At 42.0% G+C, this 20,122-nt stretch overlaps 1 protein-coding gene across 1 annotated transcript; it reads right to left on the minus strand.

Moving 5' to 3' along the window:
- Nucleotides 1–546: 546 nt before the first annotated feature.
- HSP90B1 (heat shock protein 90 beta family member 1) lies at nucleotides 547–19,022 on the minus strand. Its single transcript, XM_077778472.1, has 18 exons — nucleotides 18,840–19,022; nucleotides 17,598–17,700; nucleotides 16,753–16,894; nucleotides 16,134–16,250; nucleotides 14,764–15,095; nucleotides 9,902–10,013; nucleotides 9,574–9,693; nucleotides 8,754–8,870; nucleotides 6,643–6,780; nucleotides 6,482–6,559; nucleotides 6,081–6,146; nucleotides 5,199–5,468; nucleotides 4,699–4,944; nucleotides 3,930–4,066; nucleotides 2,007–2,085; nucleotides 1,760–1,915; nucleotides 1,381–1,497; nucleotides 547–842 (listed from the first exon to the last, which is right to left on the minus strand). Exons 1-18 carry the CDS (start codon nucleotides 18,886–18,888, stop codon nucleotides 813–815), a joined length of 2,409 nt encoding a protein of 802 aa, XP_077634598.1. The 5' UTR covers nucleotides 18,889–19,022; the 3' UTR covers nucleotides 547–812.
- Between the last annotated feature and the right edge of the window lie 1,100 nt (nucleotides 19,023–20,122).

The following is a 20,122-nucleotide window of genomic DNA, read 5'->3' on the forward strand; positions in this document are numbered from 1 at the left end:
TCTTACATCACCATGGTGTATAGGTCAAAAGCCAAGGAATCATTAACTACACACCAGACTTTAAATTTTAGTTTAATTCAGGTAATGAATACACTTAGTTGCCATGTCTCCTTAGTCTCCGTCAACCTATTTTGGTCCTTGGTTTTGACCTTGAAACTTTTGTGAAGTACTGTTCGTGTTATAGGTTTGTCTGATACTAGGTTATCTTGCGAAATACCAGAGATGGTAGTATCCTTCTTCCCACATCCTGTCAGGGATACAGGACATCACTAATACTAACCTTAATCACTAGGTTAAGGTCATGTCTGCCAGGTTTCTCTGCTACGAAGAAACGATTTCTCCCCTTTCTGTGCGCTAGAGAGTAGCCACTAAGTCCTCGCCACTTTCAAAATGGAAAGGAGTTTAAGCTCCACGCTCTACCTCCTGCAATGTTTTTTGGAATTCTTCTATAAGGAACGTTATCTTTTCTCTATGTAGGTGCCTTTTTAAATCCACCAAGTATACAAAGTTCTATACAATCTTTATGAAGATAGGCAAGACACTGAATATTTGGGATCTTTTTTATTTTTATACACATGACAAGATTTTACACCAAGAATAGTCAGTTAAATAGTACAAATTTACATTCATGAGGAATGTTAAAAAAAATTCAACTAAAAAACCCACTTCTTTCTGTGACCCACAATCCCAACATTTTACAGTGCAGGGGTGAAGGGGGCTGGGGGGAGCATCCAAAACAAGTCTCTCCCAAAAGAAATGACTTAAATTTCACATTCCCTCTCCACACAGGATCCAAATGGTGAGAGTATAATTTATAATTCATCTTTTTCAGCTGTAGATGTCTGTGAAAATAAAAAAATGAGAAGATACTAAAAACTAGCAGAAAAAACCCTTAGCTCACAAGGTTCACGTATGAAAAAAAACAACTGAAATGGGCCCAGTGTATTTCCATTATTTCAGCTGTAGGCTAGAACATCATTTGTTGATCTGCAAAATAATTCAGAATCCAATAAACGGCCCCTGAACATAATTCATCAAAAATTTCAACTGGCCTAAAGCTGCTATATAGAAAGGCAGAAGCAAATGGCAAAGACTGCAGAAGTCTTGTGGGGTAAGGAAGAATCTGTTTAAAAATATCTCAAGAATGGACGGCTAAAATAAAGGAACAAAAGGAGTGGGAAGCCGAAAGTATACACTTTATTTAGAGAGAAAAAAAAGGAGTTGCTCCAGCTTTTGAATTTGATTAGATGCCCATTTTTTGGCAGGTTTCCTGAAGCCTGACTTCTAGAACCTATGCGGTCTTAATGACAGAACTAAAAATACAAGTTTGCCTAGCTGTGCAAGAACTGCCACACCAGTCCCATCCTTGCCCTGCTATACCTTCACTGTCTCTTCTTCTTCATCTGCTCCTGCATCCGTTTCTTCTTCGTCCTGTTCTGTGTCTTCTGTGGTGTCCTCTGTTGTTTCTTCAGGCTCTTCTTCAGGCTCTTCTTCCACCTAAGGGCAACACTTCTAAGCTCAGTTACAGATCCAATACCTTGGATCTATTTTCACTTTGCTCATTTAAATGTAGAAGATCATAATTAACTTTACTCCTGTTTTATCCAGAACTGCACAGTAAATCTGCTAATTAGAGTTAAGTCAAGCTAGCAAAGGGAGACAGATTAAAAAAAAAAAAAAGATATAAAAGGGAATTTCTTATTAATTTTAGCACAGTGTGACACTGGGGAGTCAAACATTTCAATAAATGATTTCAAACCTTTGCATCAGGGTCAATGTTTAAGCTGAGGCGAAGCATTCTTTCTATTCGATCTCCATATGCTTTAGTGTCTGGTAACAGGTATCCTGACCGTAGTGTTGCCGTTTCAAACAAAACAACAGCAAGATCTGAAACGGTCTTGTCGTCTTCATCTTCCTGAGATGGAAGAAGTGACATCTGATTAATATTAAAAGGTACTAAGTATTCCAATGAAAAGATTAAGGAGCATGGCTGTGCTACTACTCGCCTTCACTCGTCGAAGCATGTCTTTGATCAGGGGATGTCTGGGGTTAATTTCAAATGTTTTCTTCTGGCTGGCATAGTAACTGGGAAGGGGTAAAAACGAACATTAACATCGGACTTCAGGCTCCATACATTTCCCATATTCTATACACTTTTAAAATTATATAGAATTCTTGGAAATATCAAGACTTCTTTATATTGCTACACCATGCTTTGCCTTTTAAAAAGGGCAAGGTAGATGAAAGAGTACAATAAAGAGAACAATTTTATTTACTAATGGATCCCAAGTGCCTAGAACACTTTGCTGAGCGGATGAATGAATGGATTTAGCGTCTTCATCCCGTCTACACTTGTTCTCACTTCCTCATTAACTGCAGCTCCCCCCCTCCCCGCCGGCGTTCTGACACATCTAGGCGGTCTCTGGGTGCTGGTTAATTAATACCTTCTTCATGATGTCTTCACCAATATGGTTCCAAGACACATCAGTGGTTTCTTTATCTGAGCTTAGTTCCCAATGCATTCTAAATACACCTTCATACCTTTCGTTTTCTGCTATCAGCTGTGACTGGTCTCCCTCCTAGAGAGGAGGATAGGGAGGAACCGCATCTATCCCTATCTTGGTATGGCCTCTATAGATGACAGTTGAGAAGATTAGGACTTGGTTTGTTATCCTGACTGGTCTGAGTGGCAAAAAGAGAGCAAGATGTCTATTCACTATGTATAGACACAGTAGGTGTTTGCTTGTCAAATGGAAGGGAACTTCCTGTTAATAAATGACTGAAATAAACACACGTTTATTTAATGGCAACTATACTGTTACAATGGGAGTATAAGCAAAAACCTATTTTCTACCTGGGTTTATAATCTACAAAATCTTCAGGGCAATAAGACATAATAGAAGCAAGATAGCATGTTAGCACTTTACTGTGGAAACATTAGATGTTGGGGAATAAATAAATAGGAAATATAAATAAATAGGTAAAATAAAATAAAATAAAAATAAGTAAATAGGAAATATACTTCATATATACAGAGTTTTGGAAATGTGATAATGGAGACTACACTTATGAGAAGAATCCGTAAGTTAGGCCTTGGGGAAAACATGAGTAGAGAGCAAATAAAAAGAAGACATTCCAGGTGGGAGAAGGGAGAATAAACACAGGGAAGTCGTCATTTTCAAGACCACTGCTGTGACATTACAATGTGAGTATGACATACAAGGGCACCTGGGTGGCTCAGTCGGTTAAATGTCTGACTTTGGCTCAGGTCATGATCTCACTGTTGTGGGTTTGAGCCCTGCGTCAGGCTCTGTGCTGACAGCTCAGAGTCTGGAGCCTGCTTTGGATTCTGTGTCTCGCTCTCTCTGCCCCTCTCCTGCTTGTGCTCGCTCTCAAAAATAAATAAACATTAAAATTAAAAAAAAAAAAAGACATATATATTCCCTGAAAATAAAGGGCACTGAAGAACCAGTGTACCTCCAGTACTTAGCCCTTAAGTTCATAAACTTGTTCACTCATGGGTCTTTTACCCTTTATTTTGCCGGGCATACTATGTGGGGAAGGAAGGACGGGGGTTAAAAAGGATTTATCTCAAATGACAAATCATGGTCATTAGCTTCATCTGTTAACCATTAATATCTAAAAAAAGTAGAGGAAATACAGACACCAGGCCAAATATATGCAAAACTAAAAAACAATATATGTAACAGATTATATATATTTCCATTTGTATATAAAAATACTATAAAATAAATCATGAGCTCAAGACCTTTACTTTATCAATCTAATGCCCGAGAAGCTTGTCTGTAATCTTGTCTCTAGTGGCGGCCACTTAAAAACCCATCAGTTCTTTGTACAGAAGTGAGCATCACCTACTAACGGCTGGCCAAGAACAAAAACCTTGCAGGGACCTTCCCAAGCACTCTTACTTTGTAGAGATGTCTTTGCCCGTCTGGTAGGCTTGAGCTTTCATGATTCTCTCCATGTTACCAGACCACCCGTATTGGCTGGCCACAAGGGCGCACGGAGACTCTGTCAGACGCTGAGATACCACGGCCTTTTCAATCTTAGGATAAGAAATCAAAGTTAGATACACATAAATACCATCAGTTAAGGCCATTCAGTAATTGAATTTCAATTCCTTAAGGACTCACTAGTTAAGATCAAACACAGGCAGGTCATAAAAAGGTTTCTTATGGAGATTCTTAGGAGACTCTTGTCATTTAATAGGAATTTTTTGGTCAAAAATAAACACCAACTTTTAAGCACAAAGAAGACAAATTTAACCAGTAAAAATTTAAGTTACCACAAAAGCAGTATTAAACGACAGAAAACTTTGTTACAAAGAAAAAATAACCAAACAGTACCCACATACATACACAATAACCACTATTATCCTTTAAATTCTTTGTAGTTTACAAATCTTTTTAAAGTAGGCTCTACACCCAACATAGGATTTGAACTCAGGACACCAAGATCAAGAGTTGTCAGCTCTACAGACTACTCTAGCCAGGCTCCCCTGTAGTTTATAATTTTAAGCTCCTCCTCCCTCGAATTTAACCACTATATTAAATTTTGTTCTGTGCAACTTTTCCCTCTCTCTGCCCCTCCCCAGCTTGAGCTTTCCCTCAAATAAACATTAAAAAACAAAAAATGCAGACACTAAAATTTCACAAGTTTTAACTTTCAGAAGTATACCTTGTCCTTGAGAGCTTTATCTTTCATCCAATTGAGCAGAGGCTCAAATTCTTTCTCAACTGCCTCACGACTCTCCTTAGTTTTCTCACTTTCGTCAAATTTCACTCCTTCCTTGGCAACATTCTGGAACCTTTTTCCATCAAACTCAGGAAGAGCCTGAATGCAGTATTCATCCACAGGTTCTGTGAGATAAATCACTTCATAGCCCTTTTTCAGAAGTCGCTCCACAAATGGAGAAGATTCAGCCTGTAAAATTAAAGGAAGTGATAAAGTTTCCAAGGCTAGCCCTGGTATACCTGTTCACCCCAGCAGCTACATTAATCTAGAACTAACAACCCCATTTTACAGGTGGAGAAATAAGAGGTGCGGCGAATATAAATGACTTTCCTGTCAGTGACTGAGCAGGCCTCATAACAACTCTAGTGCACCGTCACAATTAAGTTATTTTTTCTCAAGAGTTGGCTCCATACCAGGGTGCCCGACAGCTGGAGTTTGCTTACCTCTTTCCTGCTGGACCCGGCCATGAAGTAGATTTTGTCTTGTTTCTCCTTCATTCTTTCCACATACTGGTCTAGACTCGTAATGTCACTTGCATGATGAGAAGACTGGAATCTAAGAAGTTTTGCAAGACGTGTTCGATTTGAGTGGTCTTCAATCACACCAAGCTTGATGTTGGTTCCAAATTCTTTCCAAAATGTATCATTGTACTTCTCATCAGCAATCTTCTTGATCATGTCCAGAGTTTTACGGACAAGCTTCTTTCTGATCACCTAAATAAAATTAGAGAATAACTCATTAGCCAATGTCATCTCACACTTTTGAGAACCTTCCATATGGAAGGCAGCAAGAGAGTAGGGGTGAAAGATCCAAAGACATGGCCTCGTCACTGTCGTTTATCAAGGGGCGGGGAATGGTAAGCAGTCCTATGTCAGACTGGGCAGAAACGAAGCTCTCAGTGGAAATAGTCACAAGATGGTTTTAATGATGAGATATGTTTAGAGAGAGTGCAAGCAGGGGAGAGGGGCAGGGTGGGAGAATCTAGAGCAGGCTCCATGCTCAGTGTGGAACCTGACGCAGGGCTTGATCCCAGAACCTCGGGGATCACCCCTAATGTTTATATTCGATCTTTAGACCAGGTAGTGGGATTATATGGGTGTTTACTACACAATTCTCTCAACTTTTCTGTATGTTTGAAACTTTTATAAAAACCTGGGGGAAAATAATCAGATTCATAGAATTTAATAATTCTAGAGTAAAATTTAATTCTTCAGCTAAAGAGCCAAGGATTAGTCTCAAACTGAGGACTCTGTTCACGGGGCCTGTCTCCCATGGCCCAAAGAGGAAAGAAAGCAGCCAGTCTCTTCCCAGAGACACTCACTCACCTTAAGCAGTTTATGTTGCTGAAGAGTTTCCCGGGAAACATTCAAAGGCAGATCATCTGAGTCCACCTTCAGATGTCAAAACAAAGTTTAGTGAGTAATAGAAACACTGGGGAAAAACCCAAACCAACAAACCAAAACCAAAAAAATATCTGTCCCCCCCCCCCTTTAAAGTTTATTTATTTTGAGAGGGAGGGAGGGAATGAGGAAGAGGGGAAAAGGGAGAGGGAGATGGAGAGAATCCCAAGCAGACTCTGCACTGTCAGCACGAAGCCTGACGGGGTTACAACTCACAATGACCTGAGCAGAACCCAAGAGAGATAGATGCTTAACTGACTGAGCCACCTAGGCGCCCCTCCTGTTTTTAATGACCCCCCTCTTTCCCCATATCTTCAGATACTTACAACACCCTTGACAAAATTAAGGTACTTGGGCATCATGTCATGGAAGTCGTCTGTGATGAACACTCGGCGCACATAGAGCTAAGCAGAGACCAAGGAAGGTCACTTTCTGGAAATTATACTTTCAAATTTTAAACTCAGTCTTTACAACTTAAAGAACTCACCTTAATGTAATCACTCTTTTTAGATCCATATTCGTCGAACAGACCACGAGGAGCAGATGTAGGTACGAATAAAATGGATTTGAAGGTAACTTCCCCTTCAGCAGTAAAGTGGATGTAGGCCATGGGGTCATCACTCTCCTATGGGAAGTTGGCATTCAGTCATTCAAAAGGCATCGGGAAAAGGCAGTGCAAAGGCTAAGTGATTTATTCTGTGGCACACATTTAGTTTAGCACTTAACAAGAGAGTCCCCTTGCCAATTAAAGGGGGGTGGGGAGAGAAACGGAGGGAAGAATTGGCTAAGATTGCTTTTTTATAAAGTGGCTAGGCATGTGGTTTTGCTGATGACCATCAATAGTGTCACTCAGCCTCTTAAACTGGGGGAAGGATGGAAGGGTCCAGGTTCCACACGTGTCAGAGGACAGGGTATGGAAGTCCTGATCCTATCTAAATGACAACATATAATGCTTCATGAGTGTACTGTTCACCCAGAAAGAAGTACTCTGAAACACATTTCTTCCGCTGGGATATGGACCACAGCAGTGGATGTAAAGAGGTACGTAAATAAATCATAAAGACAAATTCCCTAGTTCTGCATTATCCATTACAGTACCCACATGTGGGTACTAAGCACTTGGAATATGACTAATCCGAATCAAGAGATGTGGCTAAGCGTGAAATATACAACCAGACTTTGAAGATACGGTACAAAACAAAACAAAGAAGTAAAATGTGTCATTAATTTTTAAAATAATGATTATGTGTTCAAATATTTTGGGTATGCTGGGTTAAATAAATCATTAAAAATTAACTACGCCTGTTTCAACTTTTTAAAAAATGTGGCTTCTAAGAAGTTTAGAATTGCACGTGTGGCTCACAGTATGTTATTTTTTAAGTTTATTTTAGAGAGAGTTGTGTGCAAGTGGCGAGGGGGCAGAGAGAGAGGGATCCCAGTACTTGTAGTGCAAAGCCGGATGTGGGGCTCAAACCTCGAGATGATGACCTGGGCCAAAGTTGGATGCACCACCCAGGGGCTCACACTGTTTCTAATGCAGCTGACCTACTAGATGAAAGTACGTCATGTTTGTCTACACTGACTAACTCCGGTTCAGGACAATAGAAATGGAGGTAGAACCAAGGGGAGTTTGTATGAGTTTGTATAAAACTTAAAAGGTGGTCGGATGTTAACATGAGGAAAACAAAGAAGGTTAAGAAACAAATCAATAGATGAAATAAAGATTACAAAACATAAACGCTGGATATTAAGTTTTATCTAGCCATGCTAAGACTATTAAAATATTCTGTTCAGTACAAAATGCTACACAGGGAATATGAACTTCAAACAATCTTAATCAATGCCAGTTTTGGATTCTTCAGGTAAAAGGGAGCAATATAAGCAAACAGGCAAAGAAACACAGCTTTAATAATTACTCCTAAGCATATTATATCACAATAAAGGTCTGAGGTTGTAAGTAGGCTTTTTAAAGGTAATGTTAAAAGCCAAAGGAATAAACCAACAAAAAGCAGAATCAGACCTACAAACTGATGGTTGCCAGGGGGGAGGAGAGCAGGGGATGGGCAGAACGGGGGAAGACGAGCGGGACTCCAGTTACGGAATGAGTGGGCCACGGGAGTACAAGGTACAGCAGGAGGAACTGCCAATGGTACTGTAACAGCAGTGGATGGGACAGGCGGTGGCTACACTGTGGTGAGCAGGGCACAGTGTGGAGGGACACTGACTTGGTGTTGTTCACCTGAAACTAACCTAAAGTGTGTCAACTATAAGCAAATAAAAACTTTTTTAAAAATAAAAGGTATTCATTCTTGGAAATGGAAAAAAAAAAACCCCAATTATGTTAAAAGCCATTCAATACAAATATTATGTTTTATGGAAATCATCTGCCTACATATGTAGGCAGTTGTTAATCTTTTTCGTAACATAGACCTGTTGACAATCTGGTGAAGCCTACGGACTCCTCAGAGTAGGTTTTTAAGACGCATAATATAAAACACTCAAGATTAAAAAAGAAACCAACTGTGTTGAAATAGTTATAAAACCATTTAAAAATGCTTTGACTTAGAAATGTTCACATTATTCTAAAGTAGTATTTACCTTTGAAAAGGATTTGTAGAAAGCTTTGTATTCATCATCTTCTACTTCTTTTGATGGCCTCTGCCAGATCGGCTTGATATCATTCATAAGTTCCCAGTCCCAGACAGTCTTTTCAACCTGAAGGTACAGGACACGGTTAGTCAGTGCCAGCAGTTATACACGTGGTTAACTAGAACTTCAGGGCATTTCAAGTGAATGTGGGAACACCAGCGGACACTCCGAATCTACTATGGCTCCCACCAATGGGATCAAAAATCTCAAAAAAACTCCAAAGTGTTTCTCTTAACATTTTTTTTTTTCTCTTAACATTTAAGACTGATCTTTAATACAAAAAAGGCAATGGGTTATCATTATAATTGATAAAAAGCAAATCACAGTTTTTCTTCTGAACTAGCTAAAATGTTACTTCTTTTTTTTAGAAACTGTTATTTCTTGAAAGTATTTGTTTTCAGGTTAGGAGGCTATACATATTATTTATTCCTAGTTTGACTTACAGCAATCTAACATCTTACAATAGAAATATTCCTCAAACCTACCATTACTTCTACCTCCTCTGCTATCTGAACAGGTAAGAGAATTTATTTTATAATTAATATACACATGACAAAAGCAGAAAGATTTTTAATTTTAAAGTTCAGAACACAATAAGCCACTAGTCCTGGGCAACATAAAGAACTCGGAAAACTACTCATAAAAAATGACCTGTGTTTGCTATTTAAAATTTTCAGAGGCAGAAAGCACAAACACTAGCAAATCAACTCAGTCTTTTTCTTGGACCTATCCTAAACAGCATTTTAGTGCGGAGATGAACCAGACTTACTTTTTTGGTTTTTGGTTTTTTTTCCTCTTCTTCTTCTTCCACTGCAGCTTCATCATCAGAATCTTCCTTTTCTTCTTTTGCTGCTTCTTCTTCTTCCATGGGCTCCTCAACAGTTTCAGTCTATTGAAGTAGAATTATGGTTAAATTCATTTATTTAATAATCCTGATTTCATCTAGAGAATGCGAAACAAAATTATAGCTCAAACAGGTCTTCAGTAAGAAAACCCAGAGTCTCCTGTACTGAAAGGGCAAATGTGGCTGTTAAGTGTTAAAGATTTAAATATGTGCCAACGTAGCACACATGACCTTTTAATCAATGTAGATTTACCTTGCTGCTCCACACATAAATAGGGAAGTTTATGAACTGTGAATATTTCTTGACGAGATTTTTAATTGTATCCAATTCAAGGTAATCAGATGCTTCTTCTTTTAAAACAAGGCTGCAATGAAAATATGACATGTTTAGAAAGACATCCTTGGTTTAAAAGACTGGATTATAAATTCATCTAAATACCTCCCTGACAATGCTAACAGTTCGGTGAAATCCAAGATGGCCCCTGTTTTTTGCATTAAAAACTCTCATCACCAGTGATGGTTTGTGAGCTAAATATACTAAATAGCAGTACAATATAGGGAAGAATCTTCCTTGTATCCCTCAGGTGGAAAATATCCTTAGTCCCAAATAAGTGCAAATGTTCCAATCTTCTCAATATGTTAGTTTTGTTGTTTTTTCATTTGAAGAACTGAAATGTTAAGCTAGCTCAAGGAGCGAAGGCACTAAAACATTCTGGAGAAAAATGAAATTATAAGCATTCTGACAGTTACTCTAAAACCAAGTTATTATAGATGAGTGAACACAGGGGAGCCTGGCTGGCTCAGTCAGAAGATCATAGGACTCTTGATCTTGGGGTTGTGAGTTCGAGCACTGGTGTACAGATTACTTAAAAATAAAATCTTAAAAAAAAAAAAAAAAAAGCCTCTCCTATAGATAGCAAACCCTTAATAAAAACATGTTCCTTTAAAAACTAACCTGGAATACTGTTTATCTCTCCACTGACCAAAACAATAGTCATCAGTCACATTTATTTAAATAAAATTTCAAGTTAGTTCTTTAGTTGCACTGCCATACTGGGCAGTGAGTGCAGGGGGAAAGTGCTTCTGGATCTCCCAAACAGCGTGGGCTTAGAGAATTCTAACACTGCAAGTTGCACTATTGCTTTCTCTTCTTCCTTCCTTACCGTCCTTTCTGCAAAACCCACCTTCACTCACCAAACACCTCATAACATACCCTCAAACCCAGTGGGAAGCCCATGTACTGGTGTTTGGGCTTCTAATAAATATGGACAATGTCATATCCTGGGTCCCTTCTTGCTTCGGAAAGCGTACAGGATAGTAGCATCACCTACAGGTAGACAGTTCATGATGGCAAAGCCTAGTGAAATGGCCTTGCCTCTGGTGTCAGAGCAGGATCTTGGTGATGTGGGGTTGGAGGAGAGTTCAGTTGTAGATCCAAGTTGAAGCTAATGGTTACATCTCAGAGGTATTTAAAAGGCAATTAGATAAAGGAGTGCAGAGCCCAGTAGGGAGATGGAAACTGAGGGTTTGCAAACAATGGCTGGCACCTCTAAGAAATTTTATTGGGATACAACCTCATCCTATATGGTCTATGGTCACTTCCAAGCAAGGACATCAGGACTGTGACATGTGACAGATTCTATTAACCAAAACCTTAAAAATATTTACTAGCTGGTCCTTTATGAAAAAGTCAGCTGAACCCTGATTCAGACTGAGAATAGAGATCTCAGGACCCTGAGCAAGAACTGGAAGCTGAATGTATGACAGGAAGACTGCTTAAGGAACACCAAGATAATGAGAAAGGGCTGAAAAGTTACCTTTGAAAGAGAAATACTATCAACATTTAAGCAGAACAGAAAGGAAACAAAAAGATACACAGGGCCATGGAAACTAAGGAATTGTCTTAAGAGGTATGCAGTAGACACCGAATTCTATGGCAAACACAAGAGAAAAACTAAGAAAAAAAGGAATCCACTGCTGGGAGCAATGTCAATTAAAAAGCCCTGAACCCACTGGAATTAACAAGATTACTGGTGACTTACTTCAATGGAAAGGTGGTGAATCAAGTCATGATATGCCTGACAGAAGGGGGTGAGGCACTACCTGCCTCTTCCTTCCCCATTGAGACTTGAATATGTTTAGGCTTTGATGGTAAAGAGGGAGCATGTGGGAAAGGCTGCCTTTAAAGACGGGGCTGGAATTAACTTACACTTAGTCTCTGAGGAGGGAAGACAGAAGCAGCAAATGAGACACAGCGATCAGCTTTAGGGAACAATGCAGACTACCTCCCTCACAATAAATAGCAAGGACAGAAGCACACATACTAGTTAGTAGTAGCACTTACTGGATGCTAATTTCATGAGTTCATTCAATCCTCACAAAATCTCTCAGTAGTGTGTGTGTGTGGGGGGGGGGTGTACTAATTTAGGGATAGGAATAGAAGGAGTAGGTAGCAGGTGAATTGAAGACTTCTATTTCGTTGGTCAAATACAAGATGGAAGCCATATATATATATATATACACACACACATATATACACACACACACACACACATACACCATATATATACACCATATATATGGTAGAACCTTGACCTCATCACTTTTTTGACTTCTCTTTCCTTTGTCCAGTCTAGACTTTCAGTTCCTTAAATGGGTCTCTTGCCTTTGGAACTTCCAACATACTGTGTTTGCTTCCTAGAATATCTGAATCTAACTTACCATTATTTCAGTAGGCCTCTCCTCTTTTAAAAATATTTTATTACTACTTTTTAATGTTTATGTATCTTAAGAGAATCTGAAGCTGGCTCTGCACTTATCAGCCTAGTCAGCAAGATCATGAGATCATGACCTCAGCCAAAACCAAGAGCTGGATGCTTAACCAACTGAGCCACCCAGGCATCCTTAAAGATTAAATTTTATATTTGTTTTTTAATAAGGTTTATTTATTTATTTGGAGAGAGGAAGATAGAATGCAAGCAGGGGAGGGGCAGAGATAGAGGGAGAGAGAGGGTGAAAGAGAGAGAGAGAATCTCCAACTGTCAGCACAGAGCCTGACATGGGGCTTCAACCCACGAACTGTGAGATCACGAGCTGAGCCAAAATCAAGTCAGATGCTTAACCGACTAAGCCACCGGGGCGCCCCAAGACTTTAAGTAATCTCTACATTAAACGTGGGGCTCAAACTTACAACCCCAAGGTCAAGAGTTGCATGTTCTACTGATGGAGCCAGTCAGGTGCCCCAGAAAGTCCTCCCGACAAAGGAGATGTGCTCTAGCTTCCTTTCTGGTATTTGCCACTCTGAATTTATTTCACATTTTTCTTCTTTTTTTTTTTTTTANATCTGAAACAGGCTCCAGGCTCTGAGCTGGCAGTCAGCACAGAGCCCGACGCGGGGCTCGAACCCATGAACCGCGAGATCATGACCTAAGCGAAAGCCGGACGCTTAACCGACTAAGCCACCCAGGCGCCCCACATTTTTCTTCTTTACTTGAGACTCATGGAAGCACAGATTGCACTGGTCTTACTCTCCACCGAGTTCTAAACCCTAGCAGGTAACAGGCACTCAAACGATTACCTGCTGAATAAATGCTGGGGTAAAGGACTTGAAAAATGGTGATTTCGCTCAGGGAAAGCCCTCATAAAGTTTCACTCCGTGAGCAGCCATCCATGCTGCCTGCAGGAAGCTGTCCATATGTGCCCATTACCCTACTTACTCACTCCTATAAATACCTGCCAGTCAAGGGTGAGGCTCTGAAAATGGAACATTCAACCATGTTTGCTTCCATGAAGTTCCACCTAGATAATCCCGCCTGTGGCTCAGCACCCTAGGACACCAGCTCCTCTGGGGACATTGTTCTCCATCCCTGTAGTCAGGAGAGGAGATTTACCTATGTTCCTCTAACACCTAACAGAGAGGGCGTTGGGGCAGAACTATGAGTGATGCCTCCTAAGGAGAGCAGGAGCTAGGACTGAATAACAAAGGGAGAGAAAGGTAAATTGGGGACAATAAATTAGTACAAGTATTAAAATGCACTCATGCAATTAATCTTAATTAAATGAGCATTTATGAAAATGAAGATGGCACTTTCTCATCAAGTTTCTCAGTGAAGGACACTGGTCAAAAGGACAGATACATACATGATTTCTTACATTTGGAATACTTAAAAATTCTTATGTTGAGAAAATTTACAACTGAATTAAAAAAAAAGAAAAGTGGAGGCTGTAGGCACATTTTCACCTGGCAGGAAGGAAAACGTCAAATGACCCCTGAGATGGAATTTCTCTGATGTGGCCCAGAGTTGGCAGCTTCAGATTTACCTGTCACTGCAGGGGTATTAAGCAAATAGAAGTAACTTGTCATGTTTGTTGGGGGGCAAGGTGTGGGGGGAGGCAGAAAACTGTTCAAGGTGCTATAAATACCGAGAGATACTGGGTGGAAGAACTGCCTCATCTATAGTTACTGGCTTAAACCAAACTCTGATTTGGATTCAGTAATTTGCAACCGTCCTCAAAACAAGAGGTTTTCTTTCTTCTGAAGAACTTTCATGAACTTTAAGCTCTTTATTTGCACCTGGTCTCTCCCCTCCTCCCCCCCGCCCCCGGGTCCCCAACACCAGTTCCTCCCACAGTTGAGGATTTTCGGGGGTCACCCAGAGTCTCCCCTCACCCAGTCCCCACCACCCTCCAGATCATCTTCAGAAAACTTTAAAAAAGCTAATCAGAAATTCTATCATTAATTGCCACCAACTGAAAGGAATTTCTTTAATCAACAGGCTGTGCCTCTCTATGCCTTTATATGCCACAACCCTCCACAGACCTGAGGCTTCTTTCCCAAGTCTTTCCCAAATCTTGAATCAACCCACTTCCGGGAGGCCTCCAATTTGCCTTTTCCCCTTGAAGGACTAACTCTCAGGACTTTCTGCCCTCTGTGTACAGCAGCTATTATAACTTAGTGTCTGGCCCTCAGGAGGGCCTCCAAATAGTTCCTCAAGTGATGAGAACAGGTCAATTTCCTCGTTTTACAGGCAAGGAATGAAGGCCCAGAACACGCTACTTGCTCAGAGTCAAGATGCTCGCCGGGGCTAACTCTCATTAGGAATTAGCAACACTCACGTAATTGTCGTTCCCCGTCCCAGGGTGTTTCCTCTTGGGTCAGCAATTACAGAAAATTCATTGGAGTCAGATTCCCAGATGTGCTGGGTATCGTTGTTGTGTTTCGACGTGACAATAACCTTGTCAGCTACAAGGAAGGCAGAATAGAAGCCCACACCAAACTGGCCAATCAATTCAGAAGTTGACTGGCCATCCTCTTGTGCCTCAGTCATTTTGTTGAGGAACTCGCTTGTTCCAGATTTGGCTATGGTACCGAGGTTTTTAACTAGCTCTTCCCGGGTCATTCCTACACCAGTGTCGGTCACATGCAGCAGGTTCTTCTCCTTGTCACACTGAAAGGCAAGAACAAGATAGTTAGATGTGCTTAATACTGTATGACAAGTAAACAGTAAGCTGTAGATTTAGAAACTACCTGTTTTGGGTCACATCAATTCCAATACAGAAAATTAAACTGGGTTATTTTAGATTCTTATAGTATTTTATGGCCTTCTCAGAGAATGTGGATCTTACACACAAGCATCTTGATAGAGAATAATCTTAAGTTCAGCGTATTTGAGAAAGCAGCAATATAAAGGTGGCAGAGACTCGTCTAAATGTCAAAGGGCAGAGACAGACCTAATTAAAACTAGTTATTTTTGAAGAAAAAATTTTAAGAAAAATAAAATTTTCTATTTTGCCTATTTCTTTCATAGAAAATAAAAGGATTCAAAACTTAAACGACTCTCAATTTGCAATCTGTGGTGAGCAATGTTCTTCACTAAATATTCCCAGCTCTCTGACTTCTGGAAACAGGAGGAATATACTTCCTTCATTCTTGGTTATTGAGGCCATGTCACTGCTTCTGGCCAATGACCTGCCAAGTGGGAGTCAGGGATGTAGCATTCAGGCTAAAGCCTTTAAGGGATAGGAGACTCTCCACGCGCTCTCTGCACCTACACTCCAGATGGCAGCCACTCAATCAGCCAGTATCCAGGAATGAGGATGATGGGAAGCAAAGGCCACAGTGGCCTGTGATTGATGATTTAAGCCAGGGGCTAGCAAACATTTTCTGAAAAAGGGCCAGAGAGTAAGTATTTTAGGCTTGTGGGCCATATGGTCTCTGTCACAACCACTCAAACCTACTGTGTAGTACAAAGGCAGTCATAGATAACACACAAATAGGCATGGCTGTGTTTCAATAAAACTTTATTTATAAAAACAAGGAGCAGGTTAGATTTGGCTCATAGGCCATATTTTGCTAAACTCCAATTTAAGCCCCTAGGCTTGGGGATTATTTATTAGTGCAGCATAACCTGGCCTATCTTGATTGATAAAGACTGCCTATCACTAAGGATTCTTTTTGCCTTAAAAGAAATCTCTTTTAAGCTTACCTTAATTTTGACAGTTAGTTCCTCATTTCCAGCAAGAGCATTTTCATCAGTCAGGGATATTAACCTTATCTTATCTAATGCGTCAGAAGCATTTGAAATCAGTTCTCTCAAGAAAATCTAAATGAAAGCCAGATTTAACACACACTTAGATTAGCCTCAAGATAACACAAAACATCAAATTTAATGTCAAATTCATTTCACGTCTCCTCGGTACTCTGAAAAAGCACTCTATGAAACTCTTTATGGTACAGAAGTGGCTTTACTCTCTTGGTAAAAGGAGGTACAGCTCTTTACACAAAGAACTGTAGCAACTATAAGGGATACCTGAACAGGTGAGAGCAGTAACACCTTTCCGTATGCAACACACAGGGCGCAGTTTGTGGGACTGCCCTTCAGACTATTAACAGGCTCTGAGCATACTTGGAGGGGAAAGGAAAAAGGTGAAAATGCCTAAGCCCCCCCCCCATAAGTATCTAGTGGCAATTTTTATACATACTGGATATTTAAACTTTGCTAAGAACTACTTACTTCAAATTCCTATGTTAAGTACATTTATTATGAAAGTAAACAAGTATGCTGTTGTACAGAGACAAAATAACATTAACCACATGTTGCTTACCTCTTTATTTTTATACAATGAATTGATGATAAGTTTCATCATTCTATTCACTTCAGCTTGGAAGGCAAATTTTTCTGATTTCTCTCTAAGTTCTCTTATTTGGGATGCATTTAACCCATCCAACTGAATAGCTTCTTCCTCTCTAAGGAAATAAGTTTGATAAACAAATACTGCATTGCTTATTTAGTTCTCTCTAAAAACTTAGATCTGAGAGCACAGTGGTCTTCTAAGATTGACTTACGGGTTAAAGGGGTAAAATGGAAACCTTTATAAAATATTATTAACACACTATTTCTATTTTTTTTTTTTTTTGGCCACAGTAAAATTTTAGCAGCTTAACAACTGAGCTAGAATACTCGGTTCTTAAAATTGTCAGAAAAATAAACCCAACTTTCCTCTACTAAAAATAGAAAGCAAAATCCTACTGGCTTTTATGTTAATTCACATGTGGGACCGCCTCTTTGCCTGGGAAGCTTTGGCCTCTAGTGGCCTACAAAACTGTCAATTAAGTCCTAAGGGGCCAAGTTTGAAAACACTGCCCATTTGCGAGAAATTTTTTAAAATTACTAAGTTTAGGGGTTTCTGGCTGGCTCAGTTGGTAGAGCATGTGACTTGTGATATGTGGGTCCACAAAGGGGGGGGCCCAAGAGGTTACCTAAAAATTACTAAGTTTATACACTTACGGAATATAAAGCCAACTGTCCTCTGGAAAGTCACAGCACTATTCTATCTACAATCTAGTTATCAAAACAGTTCTCAAAAGAAATTCATTCTATTTCGGCCCCTCAGTCCTAGGGGCAAGTTAGGAGATACGAAGGGATGAACAGTTTCAAAAGAATACAGACCTCTGTACTACTTCGTCGTCCGTCCTTGAGCCTTCTCGACTTTTACCCAGATCCTCTTCCACTGTACCATCCACATCCACTTCATCGTCAGCCCGGACTGACCCTGAAGGAAGATTTAACGCCAGAAAAATCTTAACCATCGTTGCTTCGTGTGCTTCTCCGAAGGAATATGATCAAACAGGGCAAGGGTATGGGGTTGCAAAATTCAGGTGCTAAGTATGGGAGGTGGGGAGGGAAGAAAGGATCCACTAGTTTAAACAGCCAACGTAAACCCAACTTGGCATATTTCGTATTTAAGTTCAGATTCTGGGCCGTCCAGTAGATTCTGAAACGCGGAGGCGGGCATCACGTCTGAAGAGCGGCCCCGGGATGCTTTATAAATAAAGTTTAGCAGATTTGATACCAGGTCCCTTCTACGTTTACACGTGTTGCGTGCAGGCCGGCGCATGGCTTTCCGAGTGACCACGCCAAAACTTAGGCCTTCAGTATCACAGGTCAGAATACAAATAGAATTGGCGCAACCGCTGGCGAGAGGAACTGAAATCGGGCCCAATTGATCGCGGGGGAGAGGTGAGGAGATTCTGAGACGGCCAAGAGCTCGAGCCAAAGTGAAGCAAACACGCTGACACCGCCTTTCTCCTGACTCTGAGCCCCACGCTCCCCAGACCAGCCTCTAAGAAAAGGAAACGNCTGATCGCGGGGGAGAGAGGTGAGGAGATTCTGAGACGGCCAAGAGCTCGAGCCAAAGTGAAGCAAACACGCTGACACCGCCTTTCTCCTGACTCTGAGCCCCACGCTCCCCAGACCAGCCTCTAAGAAAAGGAAACGCGGGGTCAAAGGCTCGAAGACTGGGTGGCGGGGTGGGGGGGGGTCCTCAAGCTCGGACGGCTGGAGGCTCCTGCGTCTGACAAAAAAAGTCCTCCGGAATGGGCACCCGCAATGCTCCCGGGGGACCGAGAGGCTCCCCACCCCAAGTTGGTTGAGACCTCTAGGCGCGAACACTAGGAGATCTGCAAGGGATTTAAATGTTCTCGGTCCTCGTTCTTCCTTTCCAGAGGAAGAAGAGAGTGCGCGAACTCCCTCGAGCCGAGCCTCTTTCGAGGAAAAGCGAAGGATCCCCCTCAGCCCCATGGAGGCTCCGTTATCTCCCTCCCAGGCTCAACGCCCCCAGAACCTTCGAGAAGAGGCTGCGCTTGAGGAGGGGGGGCGTCCGGGGGTGCCCGCTCCTCCGAGATCACTCACCGAAGGTCAGCAGGACGCAGCAGAGGCCCAGCACCCACAGGGCCCTCATGGCGCGCGGCCGGTGAGAGTCTCAAGTCCCTTTTGATCGCAGGAGACGCCTCCACCCCCCCCACCACGGGGTTCAGATCCTCACACTGCGAGCCGCGCGGTCCGCCCACTACCCCCCAAACAGGTCGGGCTGCTTTTCACCCCAGCCTCTCGCGGGCGGGGGACGGGAAACACGAACCCACCAATGGTGCCGCACCACGCACCCTCTGTACCCAATGGGGACTCGTGGGGGGGACCGCAGTGAACCAATCGGAGCTGTCCAGGTGCGGTGCCCAATGCCCGAAGCGTGGCTCCCTCCAATTGGTCAACCGTAGCTTCTCTTTTCCAATCAAATGGCTCCGCGGGCGCGTCTCACACAGGACCGCCCCTCTGTCTGGGAAGCTTCTGCCCCTAAGTGAAACTGCCCAATGAACGTCAGCACAGGACACATCCTCAGTTTTAGAGAAGTCGCAGGGAACTACTTCCGGATCCTGGAGCGCGTTTATTCCGTGACCAGGGGAAACGGTGGTCATGGCAACGGTTCTTCACTCTTTCCCGGTCTACTTGTGGGGTCACATTGGGAATAATTCCAGCGCGACTTTTCGCTGTCAGCTTCCTCTTTGGCAGCGCTTCTGGGAAAAGAGAAACACGTGAGAGTTTGAAATTCCCCTGAGCACTTTTTTAGATGGGGACAGTGAGAAACTACAGTTCCCGGCATGCAACGCCCCCGGGGGCGGGGGTTACATTGTATTGAATGCTGGGAATTGAAGTCTTTGGCCTTTGGACCAGCTGCGTAGCTTGGCCTTTCCGCATTACCCAGCGTGTCTTTGCGGGGATTCTGTGTTGCAGGTTTTAGAATTTCCGTCTCGTTCTGTTTGTAGTCGATGTCTGTGCTTATTCCAGGACTCCCCAGTGTATCACAGCCTGTAGAAACAGGCCTAGAGAGCCCCGACACCCTGGCCAAAGCCGCCCAGTGTTGGGGTCGGCCTTTCCGAGTCACGGCTCCGCCTCCTGCTGGTAAACACGAATCTGGCTCCTCCGGCAGCACTTCGGCCACCACTGATCCTACGCTGCATCTCTGCGTTCCGTGGCTGGCTCCTGTGGCCTCCCTGGTTCGGTTTGCAGAAGCGTTTTTTTTTTCCCCTTGAGGAAAATTAAGAACAACTTTGATGCCCTCAACTCACTCCCGAAGTTCAAAGGCGGTGCCCGATGGCCCTAGAATCCCTACTGTAAGCCAGGTGGAGAGCGTGTTCGTA

The sequence above is a fragment of the Crocuta crocuta genome, unplaced genomic scaffold, assembly GCF_008692635.1.
Source record: "Crocuta crocuta isolate KB4526 unplaced genomic scaffold, BGI_CrCroc_1.0 scaffold705, whole genome shotgun sequence".
Classification (NCBI taxonomy): domain Eukaryota; kingdom Metazoa; phylum Chordata; class Mammalia; order Carnivora; family Hyaenidae; genus Crocuta; species Crocuta crocuta.